The 21,137-nt window shown below is 40.5% G+C and overlaps 2 protein-coding genes across 5 annotated transcripts in view; one reads left to right on the plus strand and one right to left on the minus strand.

Moving 5' to 3' along the window:
- PRKAR1B (protein kinase cAMP-dependent type I regulatory subunit beta) overlaps positions 1-11,521 on the minus strand; it is a 101,321-nt gene extending 89,800 nt beyond the window's left edge. The window contains exons 1-2 of one of the 3 annotated variants that reach the window (XM_027469234.3): positions 10,384-11,521; positions 9,360-9,563 (exon numbers count right to left, since the gene is read on the minus strand). In XM_027469234.3, the coding sequence (XP_027325035.1) occupies positions 9,360-9,536 (177 nt within the window). In that variant the 5' untranslated portion in view covers positions 9,537-9,563; positions 10,384-11,521. The other 2 variants (XM_027469236.3, XM_027469235.3) reach the window with 2 other exon arrangements.
- Positions 11,522-11,695: 174 nt separating this feature from the next.
- The window catches only part of DNAAF5 (dynein axonemal assembly factor 5), a 29,558-nt gene continuing 20,116 nt past the window's right edge, over positions 11,696-21,137 (plus strand). For both annotated transcript variants that reach the window (XR_011803624.1, XM_027469233.3), the window contains exons 1-6: positions 11,696-12,252; positions 12,655-12,839; positions 13,622-13,746; positions 14,181-14,296; positions 17,840-18,072; positions 20,564-20,776. Coding sequence is in view for 1 of the 2 variants with exons in the window: in XM_027469233.3 (XP_027325034.2) it covers positions 11,727-12,252; positions 12,655-12,839; positions 13,622-13,746; positions 14,181-14,296; positions 17,840-18,072; positions 20,564-20,776 (1,398 nt within the window). In the remaining variant the exon portion in view is untranslated. The remainder of the gene's footprint in view (positions 12,253-12,654; positions 12,840-13,621; positions 13,747-14,180; positions 14,297-17,839; positions 18,073-20,563; positions 20,777-21,137) is intronic.

A 21,137-nucleotide genomic window follows, 5' to 3' on the forward strand; every position in this document is an offset into this window, starting at 1 on the left:
GTGTTCAAAAGGAACAACACAAAGCGCACTCTAAATGAAATATTTTCTGTCTCTTTTTTTTCCCCCTTAAAGCACGCTCAAAGTTTTCTGACTGACAGACCTGGAATCTGCTTTTGTTTTATCCACAGCAAATGCACAGCCTGGTTCATATGCAAGCAACTAGTCTCTCTTTGCACTGGAACTGACCCAGAGGAAACACTATCATTTCTGCAGACTGACAATGATTTATAGCAAACCACTCCATTGGAAGCACAGGAACGACTGATTCCATCACTGAAAGTGAGAGAAATTTGGGAGGTCTTAATGTCTTTCCCAGTCTTTTCTTTGTCACAGTAGACAACTCTACTATCTTTTAAGATCATTCAGGCTTGTAATGCGAGACCTTTCACACAATCCTCACCATTGTTCCACTGCCTTCTGGATGTTAAATGCTTTCTTCTACAGCATCACTAAGAAATCCCTTTAACATCCACCCCTCTTACTAATGTCTTTATCCATTTCATACTTATCTACGACTTTGATTACTACCACTGCAGCTTCCATGGCCTCTCTGCATCTTAGTTCATTCCCAATTTCCAATCTAGCCAAAGCCTCCTGCCAAAAATCCACCTACTCTTCTGCAGCTCTTCCTGCATCCTTTGCCTTCTTGAATCCCTTTGCTAGTGCCCTTTTACCTCCTGCAACATGTTAACACTTCTTGTCCTCCCCTTTGGCGTCTTGCAGTATCTCGACACATCACCACCTCTTCCCTTCTTACTTTATTGTATGTAAGAAAGAAAGCATACACAAGAAAGAAAGGTTATCTTACAAAACACAGACTGTATTTCTGATACTTAAAGGCTTTTATAATCAAAGAGAACTGTAGCCAACACTTCTGATTTTTAAAATCCAAATAACAATGTATGCATGCATACCTGGTATAAAAAGGAACATGCCCGCAGAAAGCTCTATTTCTACTGGATAAAAGTAATTTAATCTATAATGCAAAAATACCGTGGTTCATTTTTCAGCAACAACCAGAATGCCTAAGTCACTAAAGTTTTTAATCGCTTGATATGTAATGCTAAAGCTGCTTATTTATTTTTCATTCTAGCCATCTAACACAGCAGACACTTATTCTGGAAGAAACGCCACCAAACTTAATGAGACTTATTACATGAACAAGGCAGAAATGCACCACGAGAGCACAGGCAAAGAAAGTTAGTAATTCAGGTTTTTGACAAAGAGGGTATCATAAATGCTAGCACGTCGTGTTGCTCCTCAAAATACTTCTATTGTGTAGGCCTACTTAGCGTTTAGAAGCATTCTGACACCCTCAGATCAAATGTGGTGCTGAAAGCAGGGATGGTTATTCAAAATCACGTGTTCCCTAGGTTATTCCAGAATGGAAATCATCACTAAAACATTGCCACATTTTCCTCTCCTCCATAAAATCCCACTCGATTTACTCTTCACGACTTGCCAGTAAATCAAAACCAAAACATCTATGGACATATTTTGATGTCGGGTTTCCCAGAGCTCACTTTCTCCACTCCCCAGTGTCTTGCTTAAGGGCGATGTGGAGCTGGCAAGCTGAGCTCCCTGGGAGGCACAGAACCTCCCCAGCTCCAGCCTACGAAGCTGTCAGGGTACTGCTCCAACCCAGGCTGCCAAGCAGCAAGCACAGAGTCACAGACAGGCACAGCACGAAGAAAAACAGTAGTTTTCCCGCATTTCAAAACCTAACGTGCTTTTCTTAATTGGAACAGAGCAAACCTTCAAATTATCTTAACTCTGCTGTGAAAACTGCTGTTCTCCACTCAGTCCTACTGCTGTTCACTTGGACGTTCCCAAACCCCATTCTGTGTGCCTAATTAAAATGAATTCATGCAGCATTAAAAATATTTTAAAAGAAGAAGCCATCTTTTTATGCAGTTAGGAGAATACATGTATTAACAACAAACTATTAGAGTACAGTGGACCGCAGCATCTACAGAACTTAAAAACCCAAGCAAATCCAAAATTTATCCTCATATTGGAAGTCTGTTTTGGTTTTTATCATTTTTACAGTCTCTTTCCTTGCTATCATTTCTATTTGGCATGCCCCGCAGTTTAAAATAATTACTGCGGGAAAACTGTCAAAGCTTAACTCTTTTCCTCAAGTTATCTTCTACAACAGGGAGACAATACAAGGAAACAATATAGTTTAGTGCCTTCGAGAAAAGCTACTGCCTAGCCTTGGATAGACAATCAGCCTTAACTGAAAGGCTCAACAGTTCAGAGCGCCTTGCCCAATGCACTATTGTAAGCCACACAGCAAGAGAATTAGGACAAATTGCAGTAAAGTCTCAAAACTATCCATCCCATAATCTTACATTTGACCTTGCATGAAGTGAGTTACAATGTAGTCCAACAGGCCCCTCAAACTCAAGCCAACATAGTGAAGGATTTGCGGACTGCAGACAGACGCTGGGCTGGATGCTCAGCCAGCTCTGCAAGCACCAATTCCAATAAGAGCAGGATTTCAAAGTGGGCAAACTCTTTTTTTGGAACTTGATTAGTGCAACAGGGCTTGAGGGCCCCTAAATCAGCTCAAGGGCTGTGCATCTGACAGCTGACTGAACTGGCTGAGAGCCTTTAACATGCTGCAGTCAGAGGTGTGCTTGAAGGGATGTCCCTGCTCCTAGCTCTAAGGGTCCATGAGCATCAAGAGAAGAAGAGTTGGCTGCTCTGTTAAAGGCAAGAGCCTTACTTTGGTGTGGAAGCTAAATCCAGTCCTATAGAGAGAGGATGGAACAGGATGTGTAGTGCTGTAATTATCCACAGGCAGTGATGAGAGCACCTGAGCAGTGGCCAGGCTACCAGCAGCTGGCCACAGAAGAGTTAACACAGTACCTGAGCTGGCATCCTCAGGAGACAGCAACAACACTAACTTGTGCCAGGACGCATCAAGTCCAGAAACCACATCTATCTTACACTATGGCATCACTGATAGGATAAGCAGTGTCATTATTTTTATATAAATGGGAGTATTTCTTATAACATCTACTGATAGTACTGAAACCAGTTATATTTAGTCCAAGCTTCCCCTTACTGTGGAACTAAAAATGAAACAGGTGTTTTCAATTACAGTCAATAATCTAAATATAGATAAGGCACTGAATATTTGCACTATAAGCACTGAAAACTTCATCAACAGAATGTACTGACTGTACTTATATTCTTCCTAAAAATGATAACATTCATAAAGCATTATAATTTCTTCCTGAGTTACACTAGTCTCCTGAGCCTCCGTTATCTTTTTTTTTTTTTTTTTTTTAAAGAAAGCTTTCTAAGGGCAAAAGCAGTTACCTCAGTATAAATCAAAATGCTGGCATCCTCCCGAGATGTAGGAGCGAGACAAGATGAATTAGCAGCACAAAAAGATGTGATCTTGTGCTATAAATCTTCACAATGGTGAGCTGCACCTGAACAGTTGCAATCTGGCTGTATGCAAAGACTGCCTGAACTCAAAGTAATAATGTAAGCACATGGGTTTGTGGTTTCTGTTTTGTCTTTTTTTTTTTTTTAAAGGGAAAAGGGGCTAAGACTTGCTTTAAGTCACTGCATATTCTCTACCTGATGCTTAAGCTCTTAACATGTTAAATATGTTTTCCCCAATAAACATTCCTTTATGCAGATTTACTTAGAAATTAGTTTAAACTCCATCAGAGAGATTTTTTGAATCTGAAACAAAAGATATTCCCAATATTTTTTCTAAATATCAGCTGTCTAACATAACACCTATTGCACCGCCTCAAATCACAATCCCACCTAGCCTTATATACCACCTATAGTAGCAGTTTAGGGAAAGAGCATAAAGAACATTTTAGGCAAAGTGATCCTTCTAGCATGAAACAATCAGTAATTTCAGGAGTTTCCAAAAGGGATACTTTATCAAAGCCCCTGAGTTTAGCAGCTAACAATGGGTGTTCCCTCCTTTCAAGCATTTAATCTACTGGAACCATAATTTTGGTCTCAACATCTTCCTGTGACAATGTACTGTGCAAATCCAATGCACCTGAAAGCACTTTTTTTTTTTCCATGCATGTTTGGGTTTTCTGTTTTTAAAAATTGCTGGACATCAGTTTCAATGGATTATAGCCTGTCCTGCTCAAGAAATAGCGAACTTCTGCTTTCACCTTCTTCACCCTTCACCTTTCCCTAAACCTCCTGTGTTTAGGAAAGTTTGCTAAATGGGTGTTTTTTCTTCTACCTGTTCCAAGACTAAAACAGTCGCCTCTCCTAACAATTCTTATGGCTGACTACAGCACACCCAGAGGTCTGACTTCAGCACACACAGAATGACCTGAGCTGATTTTAATCTAGCTCTCAGAGCTACTGGTATCTGAGAAGTGGCATTAGCACAGGCTGCCCCAGCCTCCTCAGAACTGCAGTTATACAGCACCCAGTGCTTCCACCGTTTCTTTGCTATCAACATCTTGGGTAGCTCAGGTATGTTCACACATGCTTTAGCAACATTTCTGAACAGAGCAGACACCACCCAACTGCTTTGCAAGCTTTAAAAGATGCAGAAATATTTTTCTTATTAATCTTTATCGCACTGCTTAGTGCGATAAAAGTGCAATTGATACATATTTTAGATAGTTTTTCTTCTGCAGGATTTTCCTTCCAACCCATAACCTCTCCCTAGTTTATCTTAAAGGAATGAGTTATACTTAGCATAATAACCTACAAGAATTTAATTCACTGTTTTGGTCACATTCTGGTGTAAGTTCTGAAAAAAAGTAAATACTAAGCAAGACTACTGTTGCAGAATAGACGTCTGATGTTCAAATACCTTTGGTCCTGAAACTATTATACATTAAAAACTGTACTTTACTAACTGTGAATGAATTTGCAGTTTAGAGACCTAGTTTATGGCAAATCCATCACAAACTTTGACTTTATTTTTCTGCTCAACCTGTCTGTGTACTATAATGTCTAATACCACAAGGTGGAGCTACCCAAACAACCTCATTTTGTTTCCTTTAATTATAGAGGTAGTGGCCAGGGTTCTCCCAAACTCTCTTTTTTGGATGGTACCTTAAGACACGCAGCATTAGCCTGAGTCCATAAAACCACTACCAAATCACAGCAACCCCGTGGCATGAAGTACCATGTGCAACACGGTACTTCTCTTCTTGTATGTGCACAGGGCAACAGATGGCACCAGGAGAGCACTCAGATCTAGCAGGTATCAGGAATTACTTGCTCTGCTGGCAAAGCCATTGCACTAAAATACAGTGCATGCAAAATGGCTTCATCAAAATACTTGGTAATATATACCTATTACCAATACCTAAGCATACATTGCAGGTTCCTCCCCTTTCCCCCTCTTTTGTGCTATTTTCTTCACTAGTTCTACTTCTTACTATAACTTTTTTCTATTGAAATAAAGTCCAGCTTAGCCTGGCAAGACAATTCTACCTTTGATCATATAATCATGGCACTAACCAGTCAGACACTAATGAAAGTTTTGCAATCTCAAGTATAGCTGAAAATAGAAGTCTCTGCCTGCAATTTCTTAGTAATTAATTTATTTTATATAATGCAAGAAGTAGAGCTAAAAGATATGTTTCCTGCTGTTTAATTTTTTGGTTTTTTTTTTGTTTGTTTGTTTTTTTCTCCCTGATATGCCTTGTTTAGTTCTCAAGTGAACAAGACATAATTACAGCTGTTAAAATAACACCAAAATTTCTTAGCTAACATCTACTCCCCCACTCCAAAAAAGCCAATTAATATCACTAAGGGAAGGTTTTCCTCACTTCATCCACCAACAAGAAGCTCTATACAGCCATAGAAAACATTACAACAAATTATTCAAAAGAAAACATTACATCATTTTAAAAATCTCAGGTATCTAAACCATTTTCAACTCTTTTTTTGTGCTCAATGGAATGTTAAAGATTTGTACAAAGTAACTGTTAACACCATCAGAGCAGATGTCATTTTGAAGTTTGTAGGTCACAGCATATAAAAATGATTTGAGAACTACAATTCCAGAATACAGAAACTTAGGCTGACTCCCAGCATTACTTTCATCTTAAAGCAAGCAGGTCCTTACAGTATTAAGTGAACAGAAAATTATCTATTAACATTTTTCTACAATTATTTTCAATGTTATACTTCTTTAAAAGCATTGTACTTGATACAATAAACTGAAAACTTAAAGGTAACACATTTCTTTCTAACTTTGGCATTTCTCCAACTGAAAACGATGTCTGCAGAATCAAACATCAAACTTCAATCTTTAACACTTTAAGAATAAAGTATTTACTCATGTTCTCACTTTACAGCTCTCTCAGGCTGCATCTACACTGTGAAATACAGAAGTGGCCCAACCATGGGCCAGAACACTAGCCCAAGACAGTCTGTACCTCTTAACCATTAGCTCATTCCCTGGCTCTGTTCTGAACTGCTCTGACCGACTCCTGCCAAAACAAACCTGCTCTTAGACGTGTTAGACCAAAGAATGATATTTGGGGCCAGTGTCTTGGGGTCAGGGGTTAGTCCCTGGCACTCCTCCATCTATCAGGCTGAAGGCAATGGACCTAACTGATGTCATTAGAAGAACAATAGTTAAAAGCATTTATGAACTGGTCTGATCTTGCATATGATAATAAATTTTGCTTTTCTGACTTTATTTTATGAGAACTAGCAAAATGAAATGAATTTTTTTTTTGTACTCACCTCTGAGGTAGCTCCAGTACACTGATGTGGATCAAACTCTACACATTTTCCATGAGCTCCTTTTTTAATTACTGGGAAAATATCCCACACTTCATCTCTAAACTGCCCACATGAGTTTTTGACAGATATACTGCTATTCTGCTGCTCTCTTCAGTGGAACATATTGTCTATTTTAATTAGACTGTCTATTTTAACATGACTGGAAAATAACCCCAGAATACCACACTGTAGTGGAAAGAAACATTACTTTGTTTTAGAAAATTATGCTTAAACTCAAGGATTTTCACTCCTCTCTCTGCACAGGAGCAAAATAAAAGTACACACACTGAGTTAATAGCAAATACGCCATATCACGTACAGCTCATTCCCATAAAAAAAAGTCTGTAATAGACAATTGCTAAACTCACAATTAAATTAAGACTCCTCGGAGTAACTACATATGACAAGTATCTTCAAAAAACAGGATAAAACTTATTCAAATGACTTCTCTACCAAGTCAATCAAAATGTGGATATCCCCCACATTTACATAATTAGGCCTTGATTCTGCAACTAACCTACGAAAACTCATTGTTTTCATTGTTTTCTCGCTAAAAAGGGCTTTTCTTGTCATTGTTGCACAGGAACACTGGATGAACTGGATGATGCTAGAAACATAATTAAGCTTGTTCATATCCAACACCAGGCAAATAGAAACCATGTCTCCCTTAGACCACCTCTGTGCAGAAAGAAGAAAAACACTGTAGAAGACCCTTTAAATTTACAACTCGGGAAGGGACAGCTACTCTTCTGATCACACACTTCCTTCCACAATATTACGCAACCAACCAAATCAAAATATTATCCTTCAGCAGAAAACCCTTCACAATGCAAATCATCCCAAGAAAAGTCCTCAAGAGATGGTTGAGCAAGGAAATCAAACTGCTGTGGGAAGAAGAATTACACTGCTGGAAACCTCCAGAAGCATCCTAAAGGCTTTAGACTCAGCAGGCTTAGCTCACAGACTGCTCTACAGGAGTCAGCAGCAAGATTGCTTGCTTCCATACTAAGCATGACAATCTTCGAATTTGATGTCTTGGGACTGGCTGTTTCTGAATCATCTCTCGTGATATGCAATAATATAATCAATATCCTGGTACAGAATTCTAGTATGTGATGTTCTTTGGGAAATAATAGGAGATTACATAAAAGAACATAATTTCTCAAGGGTAGGAGCTGACAACCTCTCCGAATTTGCCTGTAATGTGTTAAGATCAATAAAGCAAAACTCCTACAGAAAAATAACTCAAGTAATCCCAATAGTTATGGAGAATATTCTAAAGTACTACGGCAAATTTTAACATATTTTGCAAAAGTGGTACTTATCCTTCTAGGCAGAAAGTTCAGAATGGAATACATTAAAATGGAAAACAATTCATAACACAATAAAGTAAATGCAACATATTTAATTCTCTTGAAATGGGTCTTGCCTCTCTGAAGTTTAGCATAGGCAGAACCAAAAGAAAACAAAAAAACTTTTTTTTTTAAATAATGAGCAATACAACACAAAATATTTTGTACTTCCTATCCCTTCCTGATGTTCCAGGCATTCTTACTAGGTTTTCAATAGAGTAAAATGTTTGCTTTTTTTTTTTTTTTTTTTAAAGCTACACAAATCTGGCATATACCCACCCATACAAAAAATTATCTGAAAAGCAGAGAAATGAGATGTATACAATGCTTGTATCACCAATAATATATCAGCACTATATTTTATTCACTAGTTAATTGTTCTTGCTCTGTCCTTACAAAATTCTGTTCTTTGAAGGAAAAAAAGAAAAAACAACGTAAAACCTGTAAGCCTACAAACCTTATATACTTCTATTAAAAAAATAATAATAATAAATTGTCCTCTTAATTTAAGTATATGAAGAAAACTTCTGATAGACTGAGGACTTGGGTACCTAAGAGTTTACAGCCCTATCCTCCCATTATTTCTAGAGAAATCCCATCCCCAGAGAAAAGCTGTGCTCACACAACATGCTCTTCCTGCAAAAGACACCAGTACATCTCGGTAAGGATCTGCCTGAGAATGTTTTAAAGTATGTTTGCCCTTCTGCACTGCTCTTGAAGGTAGATATAGTATATGAAATCTCTCTGAACGTATCTCTTGATGGAGGACCCCAGGATATGCAATACAGACCAGAAAGAATAATAAAATTAAGTAATCAAACTTTAAAGGTTTTAAGAACTTGCTGGTTCCCTGATTTTGTTTGTTTTCAGAGGCAAGGGAAAACCACATCACCTGACACCAGAATGAACAGGGAACAGCAGCACTTTTTGCTCTTGTAGGCAAGTTCTTCCTATAGATCAAAGTTCAGTATGCCATGTATCGTAACGCAATGCATGCTTCTAGGTTTTTGGGTCATTTTAACAAGTTCTGTCTGTCAAGAAATTATAATCTTGGTATCGCATCATTTTATATACTATCCAATACTCTGGTAAGCATCAGCAAACACAGGGCTGAGGGGTTTTCTTAAAACCTCTCTTTTTAAGAGTAGCTTGCTAATTCAGAATTAAAAGCAAAAATGTACTAAAATACATTAAACTCTTTAAACAATGTTTTCAGCTCAAAACCAGAAAATTGTAAGTCACCTGAAAACCACTGACCTTTTCTAATTTTTCAAAGTGTTCTCTGAGGAACTTCATGGGTCGATCTGGTTTTGCTATGCAAAGATTTACGATGCATTCTTTTAAAATCTGCTGGATGTTGTGCTTCTGAACATACAGTTCGCATCCCTTCAGGCTCTCGTCTTCTTCCACATTGCAGGAAGAAGCAGCAGCCATCTTCAGGCTTGTAAACAGTAAACAGACCTAGGTTAAGAAAATGGTGCAAGAAAGAGAGAAAAGACAATTCTCAAATCCTTTGTCAGAGGAACGTGGATCAGCGAGGATATTCTAGCACTGCCTGTTGCCTATTCACAAGCTGACAATTCAAAACATTTTAATGTTCCGGAAATGCTGAACCATGTCATCTTCGTAAAACCAACACACCGGGAACTACAAAAAGAGCATTTTAACTCCCAGCCGCTTGCCAACCCTTGGAAATAACGGTGCAATTAATCACTCAAGGCCGTGAGCTCCAAAACCACTTACCAAACGGCGGCTTAAAGCCTTACATTTCTGTCCCCTTACAGCTTCCCCTCCCAGAAACCCACATTTGTGTCCCGGGAGGATTTGGATCTCAGGTGGACCTCGCACCTCGCCCTCTCCCTTGTGGTTTCCAAGCCGGGGCAGCCCAGCAGAGGTGACGCGGGGGGACGGGGGCTGAAGCGACGCCGACCCCGGGGCATCCCCCGGGCAGGGCCGGGGCCCACAGCAAGACCCCGGGGAGCCTTCACCCGGCCGGGGATGAGCCTCGAGGGGCCTCCGGGAGGCTGCTGGGCCCGGGGAGGCTGCGGGGAGGCCGCCGGAGCCTGATGCTGGAGGCCAGCGGGTAAATACCTGCCTTGTGGGGCCGGCACGGCGGCGGCTTTCTCCTGCCCTCCCGGAGGAAAGGGCTCCCCCGCCGGTATCCGCAGCGCAGCCTCCTCCTCTTCTTCTTCTTCCTCCGGGCCCCCCCCTGCCCTCCCGCACACAAAGGCTCGGGCACGGCCGCCGCTCAGCCGCAGGAAGCCCCGCCGCTGTCACTCACCGCAGGCTCGGCCTCCCCGCCGCCTCCGCCGCACCGGCAGGAGGGAGGCACGGCCGCGGAGCCGGGGGTGTCCCCTCCCGGGGTGTCCCTTCCCGGGGGTGTCCCCTCCCCTGGGGTGTCGCTGCAGGTCCTGGCTCCCTGCCCCCGGAGCCGGTCTCAGGGGTGCACAAAACACCCCCGAGGGACCCCAAAACGCTCCCCGACAGGCTAGGAGCAGCGTCGTGACAGAATAAATTCAGCACAAGGGTATTTTAAAGGATTGATTTGAAGTAGTTCTGTAGTTTATTGCATCCTAAATTAAGCGCGATTGCTCAAGGAACAAGATTCCGATGAACGTGTTTTGTTAGATGGGTTGGCTGCCCAAGCAGGGTCATCCAAAGAGCACATGAAGTGTTGTGTAAAGTGCACAAATGCCTCATGAATATGATGTAAGTGCACACAAATGCCATATGAATACAGTATGGGTACACATAAAGTCGGTGGATATTAAAAAAAATATATATAATGGTGTAATAGAAACCCATGACTTTGCTAACAAGGCAGTTCTGATCCTCCCAGGGGAAAAAAATGAAGGGGAAAACAATGCAAATTGAGTAATTAGGGCTCGAGAAGACCTCCAAGATCACCTGGTCCAACCATCCTCTACCACCAATGTCACACACTAACCATGTCCCTAAGCACCACATCCAACCTTTACTTGAAGGCCCCCAGGGATGGTGACGCCACCACCTCCCTGACGAACCTATTTCCAATGCCTGACTGCTTTTTCTGAGGAGAAATGTCTCCTCATTTCCAACCTGAACCTCCCCTGGTGCAACTTGAGGCCATTTCCCCTAGTCCTATCACTAGTTATCTGTGAGAAGAGGCCAGCCCTCGGCTCACCACATCCTCCTTCCAGGTAATTGCAGGGAGCAATAAAGTCTCCCCTTAAGCCTCCTCTTCTATAGACTAAACAACCCCAGTTCCCTCAGCCGCTCCTCACGGGACTTGTAAAAACTTCCACAGAGCCAAAAACCAACCAGACAAAAAACAAAGCCACCACAGCACCAGAAGCTCCCTGCTCCACAGGGGCACGGCGCCACAGGCCTGGCCGCTTTGCTTTGCTCCTGCCCTCAGCCTCAGCACCACCTTTACCACCACCCCACGGTTCTGTGAGAAGCCGAGGCCGCTGCCCTCCCTCCCGGCTGCCCCCACCGGCCCTGAGCCGCCCCTCAGAGCAGCGCAGTCACCCCCAGCCCAGGCCCCCCTTAGCGACACCGGCCCGGCGCTGCCGTAAAGCGCTCCGCCCGCCGTCGTAACGCGGCCTTAGCAACGCGGCCGCGCTTCCTTAGCAACGGCGAAGCATGGCGGCGGCGGCAGAGGTGGCGCAGGCCCTGAGCCGGGCCCTGAGCTCCCTGCAGGGCCCCGACTGCGGCCGGGCGGCGCGGCTGCGGGCCCTGGAAACCATCCGGGCCGAGGTGCAGGAGCGGCCTCTCCCGGCAGCCGTGGTGCAAGAGGTTTTCGGGGCGCAGCTGGTGCGGCCCCTGGCGCGCTGCCTGGCCGGGGACGCGGCGGAGCGGTGCCGGGAGCTCGCCCTGCAGCTCCTCCGCCACGGGCTCAGCCACGGAGATCGGCCCGAGGAGGCGCTGCCCGTGCTCCTGCCGGCCCTGGCCCAGCGTCTCTGCCCTCCTCAGGGCTTTGAGCCCTGCGAGGAGCTGCGCCTCGGCCTGCTGCAGCTCCTGGGCCTCCTGCTGCAGCGCTGCGGGGCCGCCGTGGCCCCCTACCTCTCCGACGTGATCCGCATCCTCCAGGCCACCCTCCTGGACCACTACGCCGAGGTCAGGCGTGAGAGCTGCAGGTGTGCTGTGGCCTGTGCCCAGGCTGTGCCAGGTGGGAACCAGGGATGGGTGATGGGCCATGGCTGATGGGGGCTGCGGTGCACAGGAGGGGTAGGGGTTGAGGTAGGGGGCAGTAGGAGGTTGTGGGGATGCTGCCAGGAGGCGGTGAGAGATGGGCAGTTACACACAACCTCACAGGAGCACTCTGTAAGCCTTGGGGGATCCAGTGGAGAAGAATCATGCGAGGGATGGATGCTGAGTAGTTACAGCATGTGGGTGATAGCGTTTGTGTGTGGGAAGTGCCTGTGGGCTGCTGTTTAGCACTGCTGTAGTGCAAACATTAATCAGCTTGTTTTTAGTGTTACAGAAATCATCTTGCTCAAGATCTGTCACCCACCTAGAAAAAGGCTTGCCTGAAGTTTCTCTCTCTCTTTCTCACTCTCTCCCCTTACAGAGCACTTCCACATGCAGTCAGAATCTCTGATAAACCCATTAATGCAAACAGTTTCACACCAGCACTATAGAGTCCGCGTCGATGTAATTCAGGCTACAGGAGCAGTGATACAGTTTGGAAATGGAAAGTCTGTGGATGATGTTCTGTCTCACCTGGCCCAGCGATTATTTGATGAGATTCCCAAGGTGTGGTTTTTCTTCTTTTTTTTTTTTTCTTCTGGATTTATTTCATATCTGATTTTTTTTTGTTTGTTTTCCCCCTCAATTTTCAGCTTCCATTCATTCGGATGAGGTATGTAAATATGATGCATACAAGCTTGATCAATTGTAAACTATCCAAAAGTAAAGTGGATGACCTGTTCATCTGCTGTCTAATTCTGCAGGCTGTTGAAGTTTATACATACCTTCTTATTTTAAAGGGTGTCTTCAATTCTGTCTAAATTCTTCTGACATCAAAAGAATTTCCTTTCATAAGCTGCAGTTGGAACAGTCATTTTGAAATGTGCTACATAACCATAACTAAAATACTTTATTTTTGGAGTGGGTGCATTCCAACTGCTTAGCATAGGCTTCTTTTACAGTAAATGAAGAAAATTGTCATCTGGAGACATTCTGGACTGGTTCAAATTCCATAGAAATTTACATTTCTCACATTCTCAGAGATATACTAACCACAACAATTTAGGGTGTTCTGCTTTAGGTCTGTATCATGTCTTCTTGGAGATGTGCTTTTGTGCAGCACATGGTCTAAGACTACCTAAGCCAGAGAGAGGACACAAGAGGGAGCATGATATCTTGCATGATATGTAAGATGCTTGCTGCAAGTGAGAAAATCCTGGATTCTTGTCATTTGTCCTGAGACTATTCATGCACTTGATGCAAGTCTTTTATACTTAAAGCATTTTTTTTAGTGTTTATCTGACCTAATTTAAAAAAATATATATTTTTTTCCTTTTTAATCCACATAGGTTCGACAAGCTGTTACAACTGTCATTGGAGAATGGCTGTTGCATCTACGAGACAGATACTCGTATTTTCACAAGCTGATTCCTCTGTTACTTGGAAGCTTTACTGATGAAATTCCTGAAAATATGTAAGCAGAACCATTCTGTTTTTTCTCCTTTTTCTTTTTTTCCCCTCTGCTCCCCTAAATAAATGGCTCATGTGGAAGTATTTCTGTATTCATGGATGCATTGCTTGGAGAAAAAAACAAACAAACTTGTTTTGTTTTTGAACCTATTTGTGATAGTGTTATCTTTGGTAACTTTTGTTTGAATGCTGTGTTCAAGTATGAGAAATGAAGACAGTGAGAGAGACAAAGACAGAACTCTCTTTGGAAGAGATGACCTCTGTCCACTGAGTACATAAACTAATATGCCTGTTTAAATGATAGGAATGCTTCCCATCCTTCCAGCTGAATTCAAGAAGTTATATTTTCCAGAAGTTTCATTTTAGAGTGTTTTCCTGTTGGGGACACAATGTTTTTGTTTTGTTTTTTTTTTAATTTATTTTTTATTTTATGCCTAGGACACTGGCTTGGACTTACTGGGAAAAGATAGGTTTACAATGGGAGAAAGAGAATGAAGAAGATCTGAAGGATAAGATGGACTTTAGTGTTTCACCATCTCATTATCCCAAAGGAGGTAAGTGTCGCACAGAAAGTGTTGTGTTTTTAATTTCTTGAATAATCTTGAATCCCTGTATCCTGGAACTGCAGCGCAGGTTGTGTAATACTCATTACAAGATGTAATATTTGTTAATGTTTAAGGGTAGCATAGACTAATGTTCAGTGGCAAAAGTGATCTTTGGTAAAAGAGGTGGTGGGGGTGGACAGGCTTAGCACTGTTATAAAAATAGCTCTCATAAGAACTTGTATTTAAAAGGGGAAAAAAGGGATTATGACCTGAGAGAAGTTGTACTCTTTTGCTGGGAAAAACTGATGAATGCAATTTAGTTTCATTTCCAGTCATAGATAGAGAGAGTTACATACGATGCATGTAACTGAAAAAGAGATAAAGGAATGATGTAGAAGCAGCAGAAAGTTCTGTATTAGCCAGCAGACAGGTGGAGAACGGGCGCAGAGATGACAGGAAAGCAGAATGAAAGAAGCTTCGAACTGAACTTTGAATAATAAGTCACACCACTAAATATACAGAATTTTCATGGAAGAAAAATGAAATTATTTCAAACTTCTCAATAAGATACTAGGATGCTAACTCCAATCTACCCGCATATATGGAAAGTACAGGAAAAGAAAGAATAATTTCCTTTATTATGCGCACACACAAAAAAAAAAAGATATGCAGCACAGGTAGATAACTTTTTACTACCATATGATTTATAGGTAGCATTAAAAATGATACATTTGCAGTAGCATGAAGCATGTTTCCCATCTCAGGTTCATAAAGTTAATGTTTAAAAATATGCATATGGGTGTTGGTGAGAAAGAGGATTTAAGTGGGTCATTTATTGATTTCTGTACTCATATTTAACAGAACAAAAACTCTTTTGGTGTGAAAGAACAGGTTCATGCTTGACTTGTGCCTCCCTGACAATCACATCACAGAATCCCCAGCAGCAAAATCCTTTCCATGACAGTTGGTTCCGGAGTCCTTTCTCCTTTGAAATTACTCTTCTTTTTCTTTTCTCCTCTTTTAAAGTTGTTTTACGCAGTAATGGTTGAGTGAAAGGGGAGGCACTTTATAATGGTGACTGGTTTGACAGAACTCTTAAGCTTTGAAGAGTCAAGTTGATCTGTTATCAGATATATTGTATATTTCTTATATTTTTCCCTATTTGATGTGTAATAGTACCTTAGGGGTTTGGAAATGGTAACAAATGCTTTTACTTCCACTAGTGATGGCAGAAAACCCTTTTTTTTTTTTGTCAGATAATCTTTTAATGTGTATAAACTGGTTGAGTGTCAGAGCTCTAGCCACTAATTTTGTTATGACACAGTGAAGGTCATCAAAGTGCTTAGCCCTTCTGATGGCATTATAGCAGATATATAGCCAGTGTTCTAATACTTGAAGGTAACTAAAGCTGTGATGAAAAATACCACAGTTTACCTGCGCTCAGATAAGCGAAGGCAAGGATGAGGGAGAAGAGTGAAAGAAAAAGCTTTATGTGCTAGTCCTTCAAAGAGTTGCTCCCGTTTTACTGCTAATACTATTCTTACTCTGTTATCTCTGTGTGGGGCTTTGTTTGTTTATTGGTGTGTATGCAGACTGTTTTTAAAAAGAGGCATCTATCGATTACTTCATACATTAAATTCATATGTACTTTCTGAAATCTTCTTAGCACAATAAATATGCTTCACAAATTTGGGCAACATTCCAGTCCTGCATTTCACTGACTTGGGTGGTAGGATTATGCAGCGAAGGCTTGACTGTGATATGTGTGTGTGTTATGTGTTTATATGTCAGGCTTTATGTGACAAGAGAGAAGAAAAATGAGAGGAAAGGATGATTGGCTACCTAGTCTTACAGACATAGAGCTTTGGCAAGGAAACTATTATACCTTAGTTTCAAGTAATAATTTGTGGTATCTTGCCACAGTTTGTGTATGGATGAATTGTTAGTATGTGTGTTCTTTCCCCTGTGTCCCTTCCATACACGTGTATTTTGTATAGTATGATAATGATGTATTTTAACACTTCGTTGCTGTCTCTTTTGACTTACAGCCAAATATTCAACATTCTGGAATGTGTTTTCCACTGAGCTTATAGTACATTTTACTTAGCCATCTTTGTCCAGCTCTCAAACTAATGAACCTGACATATGAGCCTCCCTGTGCTTTCATCTTGTGATGACAGATACTGCAGGTCAGAGGAGGAGTAGAATTAGACCTCATACCTGGTGTCATCTGAGCAACTGAATAGCTTTCCATTGAGCTGCAGTAGTCATTGCCTAAGGGTACAGGTGCAGACAGTTTGTAGCAGGGAAGTCTTTGACAGGAGTAGCTACAGGGATAAATGCCTGCATTTGAACATCTGAAATGAAGGAACTGCTGATAAAGAATGGTCGGATCCTTCAAATAAAATTCTGCCTCAGGTTCAATAGGATGTCCATCAGTATTTGCTGTCTTGAGTTGATTTCTTTATTTGACCTTTTGTTATTCATTGCCAGTTTTCATAATCCAAAATGTTATCCTCCATTGACAAAAGAGGTAGCAATTCATATCCTGACATTTGTATTTTATTTTATTTCTGCTGCAGATATTTCATACTTTTGAATATGAAATATATGAAATATTTCATATTTTGTAGGCATTTCTGTAAGCCTTTTATATTCTTCATACGATTTACTGTAGTCCATTTAATTTTCAACATTTGTATTTATATGGGCCAATGCAGGAAAATATCCTGAGCCTGCATAGACCCTCAGTAGTCAGATTTTCATGTGTTGGGGTTTTGTTTTGTTTTAATATATAGTGGTTTTTGTTTGTTTGTTTGTTTGTTTTGTTTCTTTTTGTTTATAATGCTTAGTTTCCTACTGTATTTTTTTAATTGCCTTTTTCAGTGCCATTTTCTTGGGTTTTTATTCACACATCCAATACTGCAGACTTGTTTTTTGGCTAGTAACTTCCCTGTCTACTTCTAATTTGCCTGTCTCTTCTTTAGCTTTTTCCTTTAGAGGGCACAATTGATAGTGTCTGTTTTAATGCAGTTCGTGTCCTTTGTACTATTTATGACTTCTGCTTTCCCCCCCCCTCCAAATTATATTTAACTCAATGATACCACAGAATTTTCAGAGAAGAATCTTACTTCTGTTTTATCTGTTTGTTTGTGGGTTTCATTCTAATTCTTTTAAAGACATTGGTGCTGCTATAACATTTAAAAGGAAATGATGAGGCCACAATTTCCAAAGTGGGTAGTGTTCATGTAAATTCTCTTCCCTCTCCCTTTCTGCAAACATTTTATAGGATATAGTTTAAACAACTTTACAGTAATAAATATATACATTTTCAGACTTGAGTGGAGTTAGAATTTTGCAATATATATTAAAGAAATACAGTTTGCAGATGTGAAATCCTCAGCAGCATTTGGAATATTTTGTTCCATACTGAGGCTTTTATCTTGGAGCCCTTAGACTTTTCTAAGGCTTAGCATGCATTAGCTTTTCCTTTGATATTTCTTTCATTGTGTTTTTGATTATATGTTTGTTTTGCTTTGTTTTACTCTCTAGTGACACGACCAGGACTAGGTTGTCGGGAACTTGTGTCAAGAAACCTCTCCAAAATTCTTCCAGGCCTCTGTCATGATATAACAGACTGGGTTGAAAACACAAGAATAAAAGCGTCCCAGCTTCTGTATACGTTATTGCTACATGCAGAAGATCACATAACACAACACATGGATCTGCTGCTTAGAACTTTGTACCAAGCATGCTTGGATGAAGAAAGTGAGGTAGTTAGGAATGTAAGTACACTCTGTCTAAATATCTGCTGTATGGTAAATGAGGCCCCTAATTTTTATGGTCCTGAGTGTGTCTTGTGAAGGATGGCCTTACCCTAGGTCACTGGAAATTTCCCATGACTGCAGGATCCGGTTTTAATAGTATTTTATGTCAAAAATATGTGAAAATTATAGTTACTATGTTAAAATCATTCTTGTATTGTTGGTATGAAGACCAATAATAAAGTTATTTAAATACTGTTCAGTTTATATGCGAACCCCATGAAGCATTAATAACAATCTACTTAAAAATCATAAGCAGAAGATTAAGAGTCTAAAAAGCTTGGGGCAACAAATTCCATTTAAAAACATGTGCAGGTCATGCCCTTTCAAGTTAATTTGACTTATCTTTCCCTACCGTATAATCCAACCATAATTCCAACCAGATATTGAGGTATGTTTATTCCATGTGATGCCCGTATTCACTGTCTGGATACTTGAGATAATACTTGTAAAATATCTTATTTTTTACATTATTTTGCAAGGAATAGATAGTGTCCTTTTATTTTTTTCTAACAGCTTATCAAACAGTTGATGCTCTCAATACTTGGTTCAATAATAATCAATAATATGCACGTCGTTAAAAACACTAAATACATATATCAGAGGATGGACAGGTGATAAAAACTTTCTTTACAATCTTTAGAAAAAATCTGTTCGTATCTCTACACAAGCAAAACAGCATATATATAACAAAAATGTAATTTGATTTAAAGGTGCAAATTTTATTGTTCTGGGAAATTGGAAGAATGTGTTCAGCTTACTGTGTGCAAGTAGTCCAATCAATGTCAAAAAAGTTGATTTCCTAAATCAAGCTTTTCTTTTGGTTCCTGCTATCATTTGAGCCATATGCAGGCTGAGAAATCCATTCCTGAAATGATATTTTTTCTTCTTTTTTTTTTTTCCTTGCAGTTTCTTGTTCTTTTTATACTCTTTCTCAATACCAGTTTTTGTTTGCCTCCCTTGATTTTTCCTAGATTGTTCCTCTCCTTTCCCTAGCTTCTACTCTCTTATCCCCTCCTACCTATTCCACCCATTTTGTTTCTGTTTTCAGAATCCACATCTGATCTTTAACAACGTCGCTTTACAGTAAAATTGAGCTTGTAAGCTTAGCCAGTCACAGGCTGATCAATATTTCAGAGAGAAATAAACTTGTAATAGTCAGAAGTCATCTTGTTAATTTCCTAATGCCTGTACACCTCTTTTTGAATCAATGCCCCAGGACAGATGTAGGAGATATAGGCAGTTCTTCCAAGTTCCCTGCTGCTAATTTAAAATGGATAGAAAAAATAATTTGAAGAATAAACCCACGTGTCTCTGCTGTTCCATCTAGTGCGTAGTGCTGTAAATATAGCATCAAAAGTATGTGTTCCAGCCGTACCTAGTCTTCCCTTTCCTTTTTATGACCATACTTGTCTCTTTATTGGAATTCCACCACTAATCTCTTCACAGGTGCTTTCAAAAGATTTAATCCTAATTGGGAGGATTAAATTAATTTTACTCTTCCCTATGCCAAAATTTCGGATTCAGCAACTTGGTTTGTGAATACTTTTTTACTCCTTTCTGATGCTGCTTCCCAGAGTACTATGATTATCTCCTCCGTCCTTTGTCACAGAAGAACCCGTTTCAGAACAACCGCCAAGCTGGGAAATGTGCATGTCTTTCTCTAACCCAATAATACCAAATAAGATATATAAGAATTACCCAGCTGGTCTCTATAAAGGGGTTAGGAGGAAATATTCCTGTTGCACAGGTAATGGTGCAGTAGTAGACTGTATCTTTATTCATGCACCTGGTTGTTAATGCTAGGCACCAGTCAGAGAGTAAATTCTGGTGTGATGGTATTTAATGTGGAATACAGCATACCAATGTGTCTGCAAATAAGAGACGGGATCAAAGAGCATGAATATAATGGGGAAAAGATAGTAATTTAAGCCTTTTTAGTTAAGAGATTGAAAGCAGCTAGCAGATCCTCCATGACAGCGCTTCCACAGTAAGCCAGATCAGTAATGTCCCTGTCAAAATATCCTACAATGACAAAAAATTCCTCTTTTGTGTTTTTATTGGTATTGATTTTAATAAATGGGTACTGGGGGCATTGAGAACATGTCTCAGAACAGCGTTTGGAGTAAAAAAATGAAACCAGTAAATCTGCAACATCTGGTTATTTTAAGCTAGAGACTTTATTACACTGAAAGTTGTACACTTCATTTCTCTACATTACTTTCTCATGGAAGTTTGTCTGTTGCTGAGAAGAGTGCTTGCATGCCTTATTATGTGCTTACTGAACACATGTCAAGAAAATTTCTTCATGCATATAGCCATTACTGAGTGACTGGAAAAGGCCTACAAGGCATTTCAAATAGCAGCTGGAATCATAAAAAGAAAAATCCCATGATACGTTGAATGGTCTTGTGTTTTCAGAAAAATCCTCAAGATATTCTATTTTTTTCAGTGTGTGAAAGCAGCAGAATTGATTGGAACGTTTGTCAACCCTAAGGTATCTTTGAAATTAATCACATCAGCCTTTGAGAAAACACCTAAGCCATCTTGTATAATGGTTCTAACTGCAGTGATTCGAGGTAGCCCAAAAGAAATCTTACAGCCTCATTTGACTGATCTTGGCAACATGCTGTCACAAGCTGGAGTTTGTCAGCGATCTGAAGAGGTAAGGATGATTGGAAAATACACAACAGTCCCAAGTTTTAGACTGGTGGTTCTCCAAACTTTTAATTTGTTCTCCTTAAGTGCTCCCTTTTCTCTCTTACACCCACCCTATCCCATCATAGTAGTTGTAGGCATGTATCTGAGACAAAGGCAGGAGCTTCCATGTCCTCCCTGAGCCACCTTGTACTCTTTTCCTAGTTGTGGTCACCTAGTCAAATATACTATGCCCAAAAACTTGCTGGTAATCCATCCTTACAGCAGATGTGGATTCAGGTTTGAGAATTGTAGTAAAATGCTTCAGGTGGTAGGAAAAGGCATGACAAAGAGAGAAGAAGCTGGTTAGTACGTACTGTACTAATTGT

The sequence above is a fragment of the Anas platyrhynchos genome, chromosome 15 (assembly GCF_047663525.1).
Source record: "Anas platyrhynchos isolate ZD024472 breed Pekin duck chromosome 15, IASCAAS_PekinDuck_T2T, whole genome shotgun sequence".
In the NCBI taxonomy this organism is placed as follows: Eukaryota; Metazoa; Chordata; class Aves; order Anseriformes; family Anatidae; genus Anas; species Anas platyrhynchos.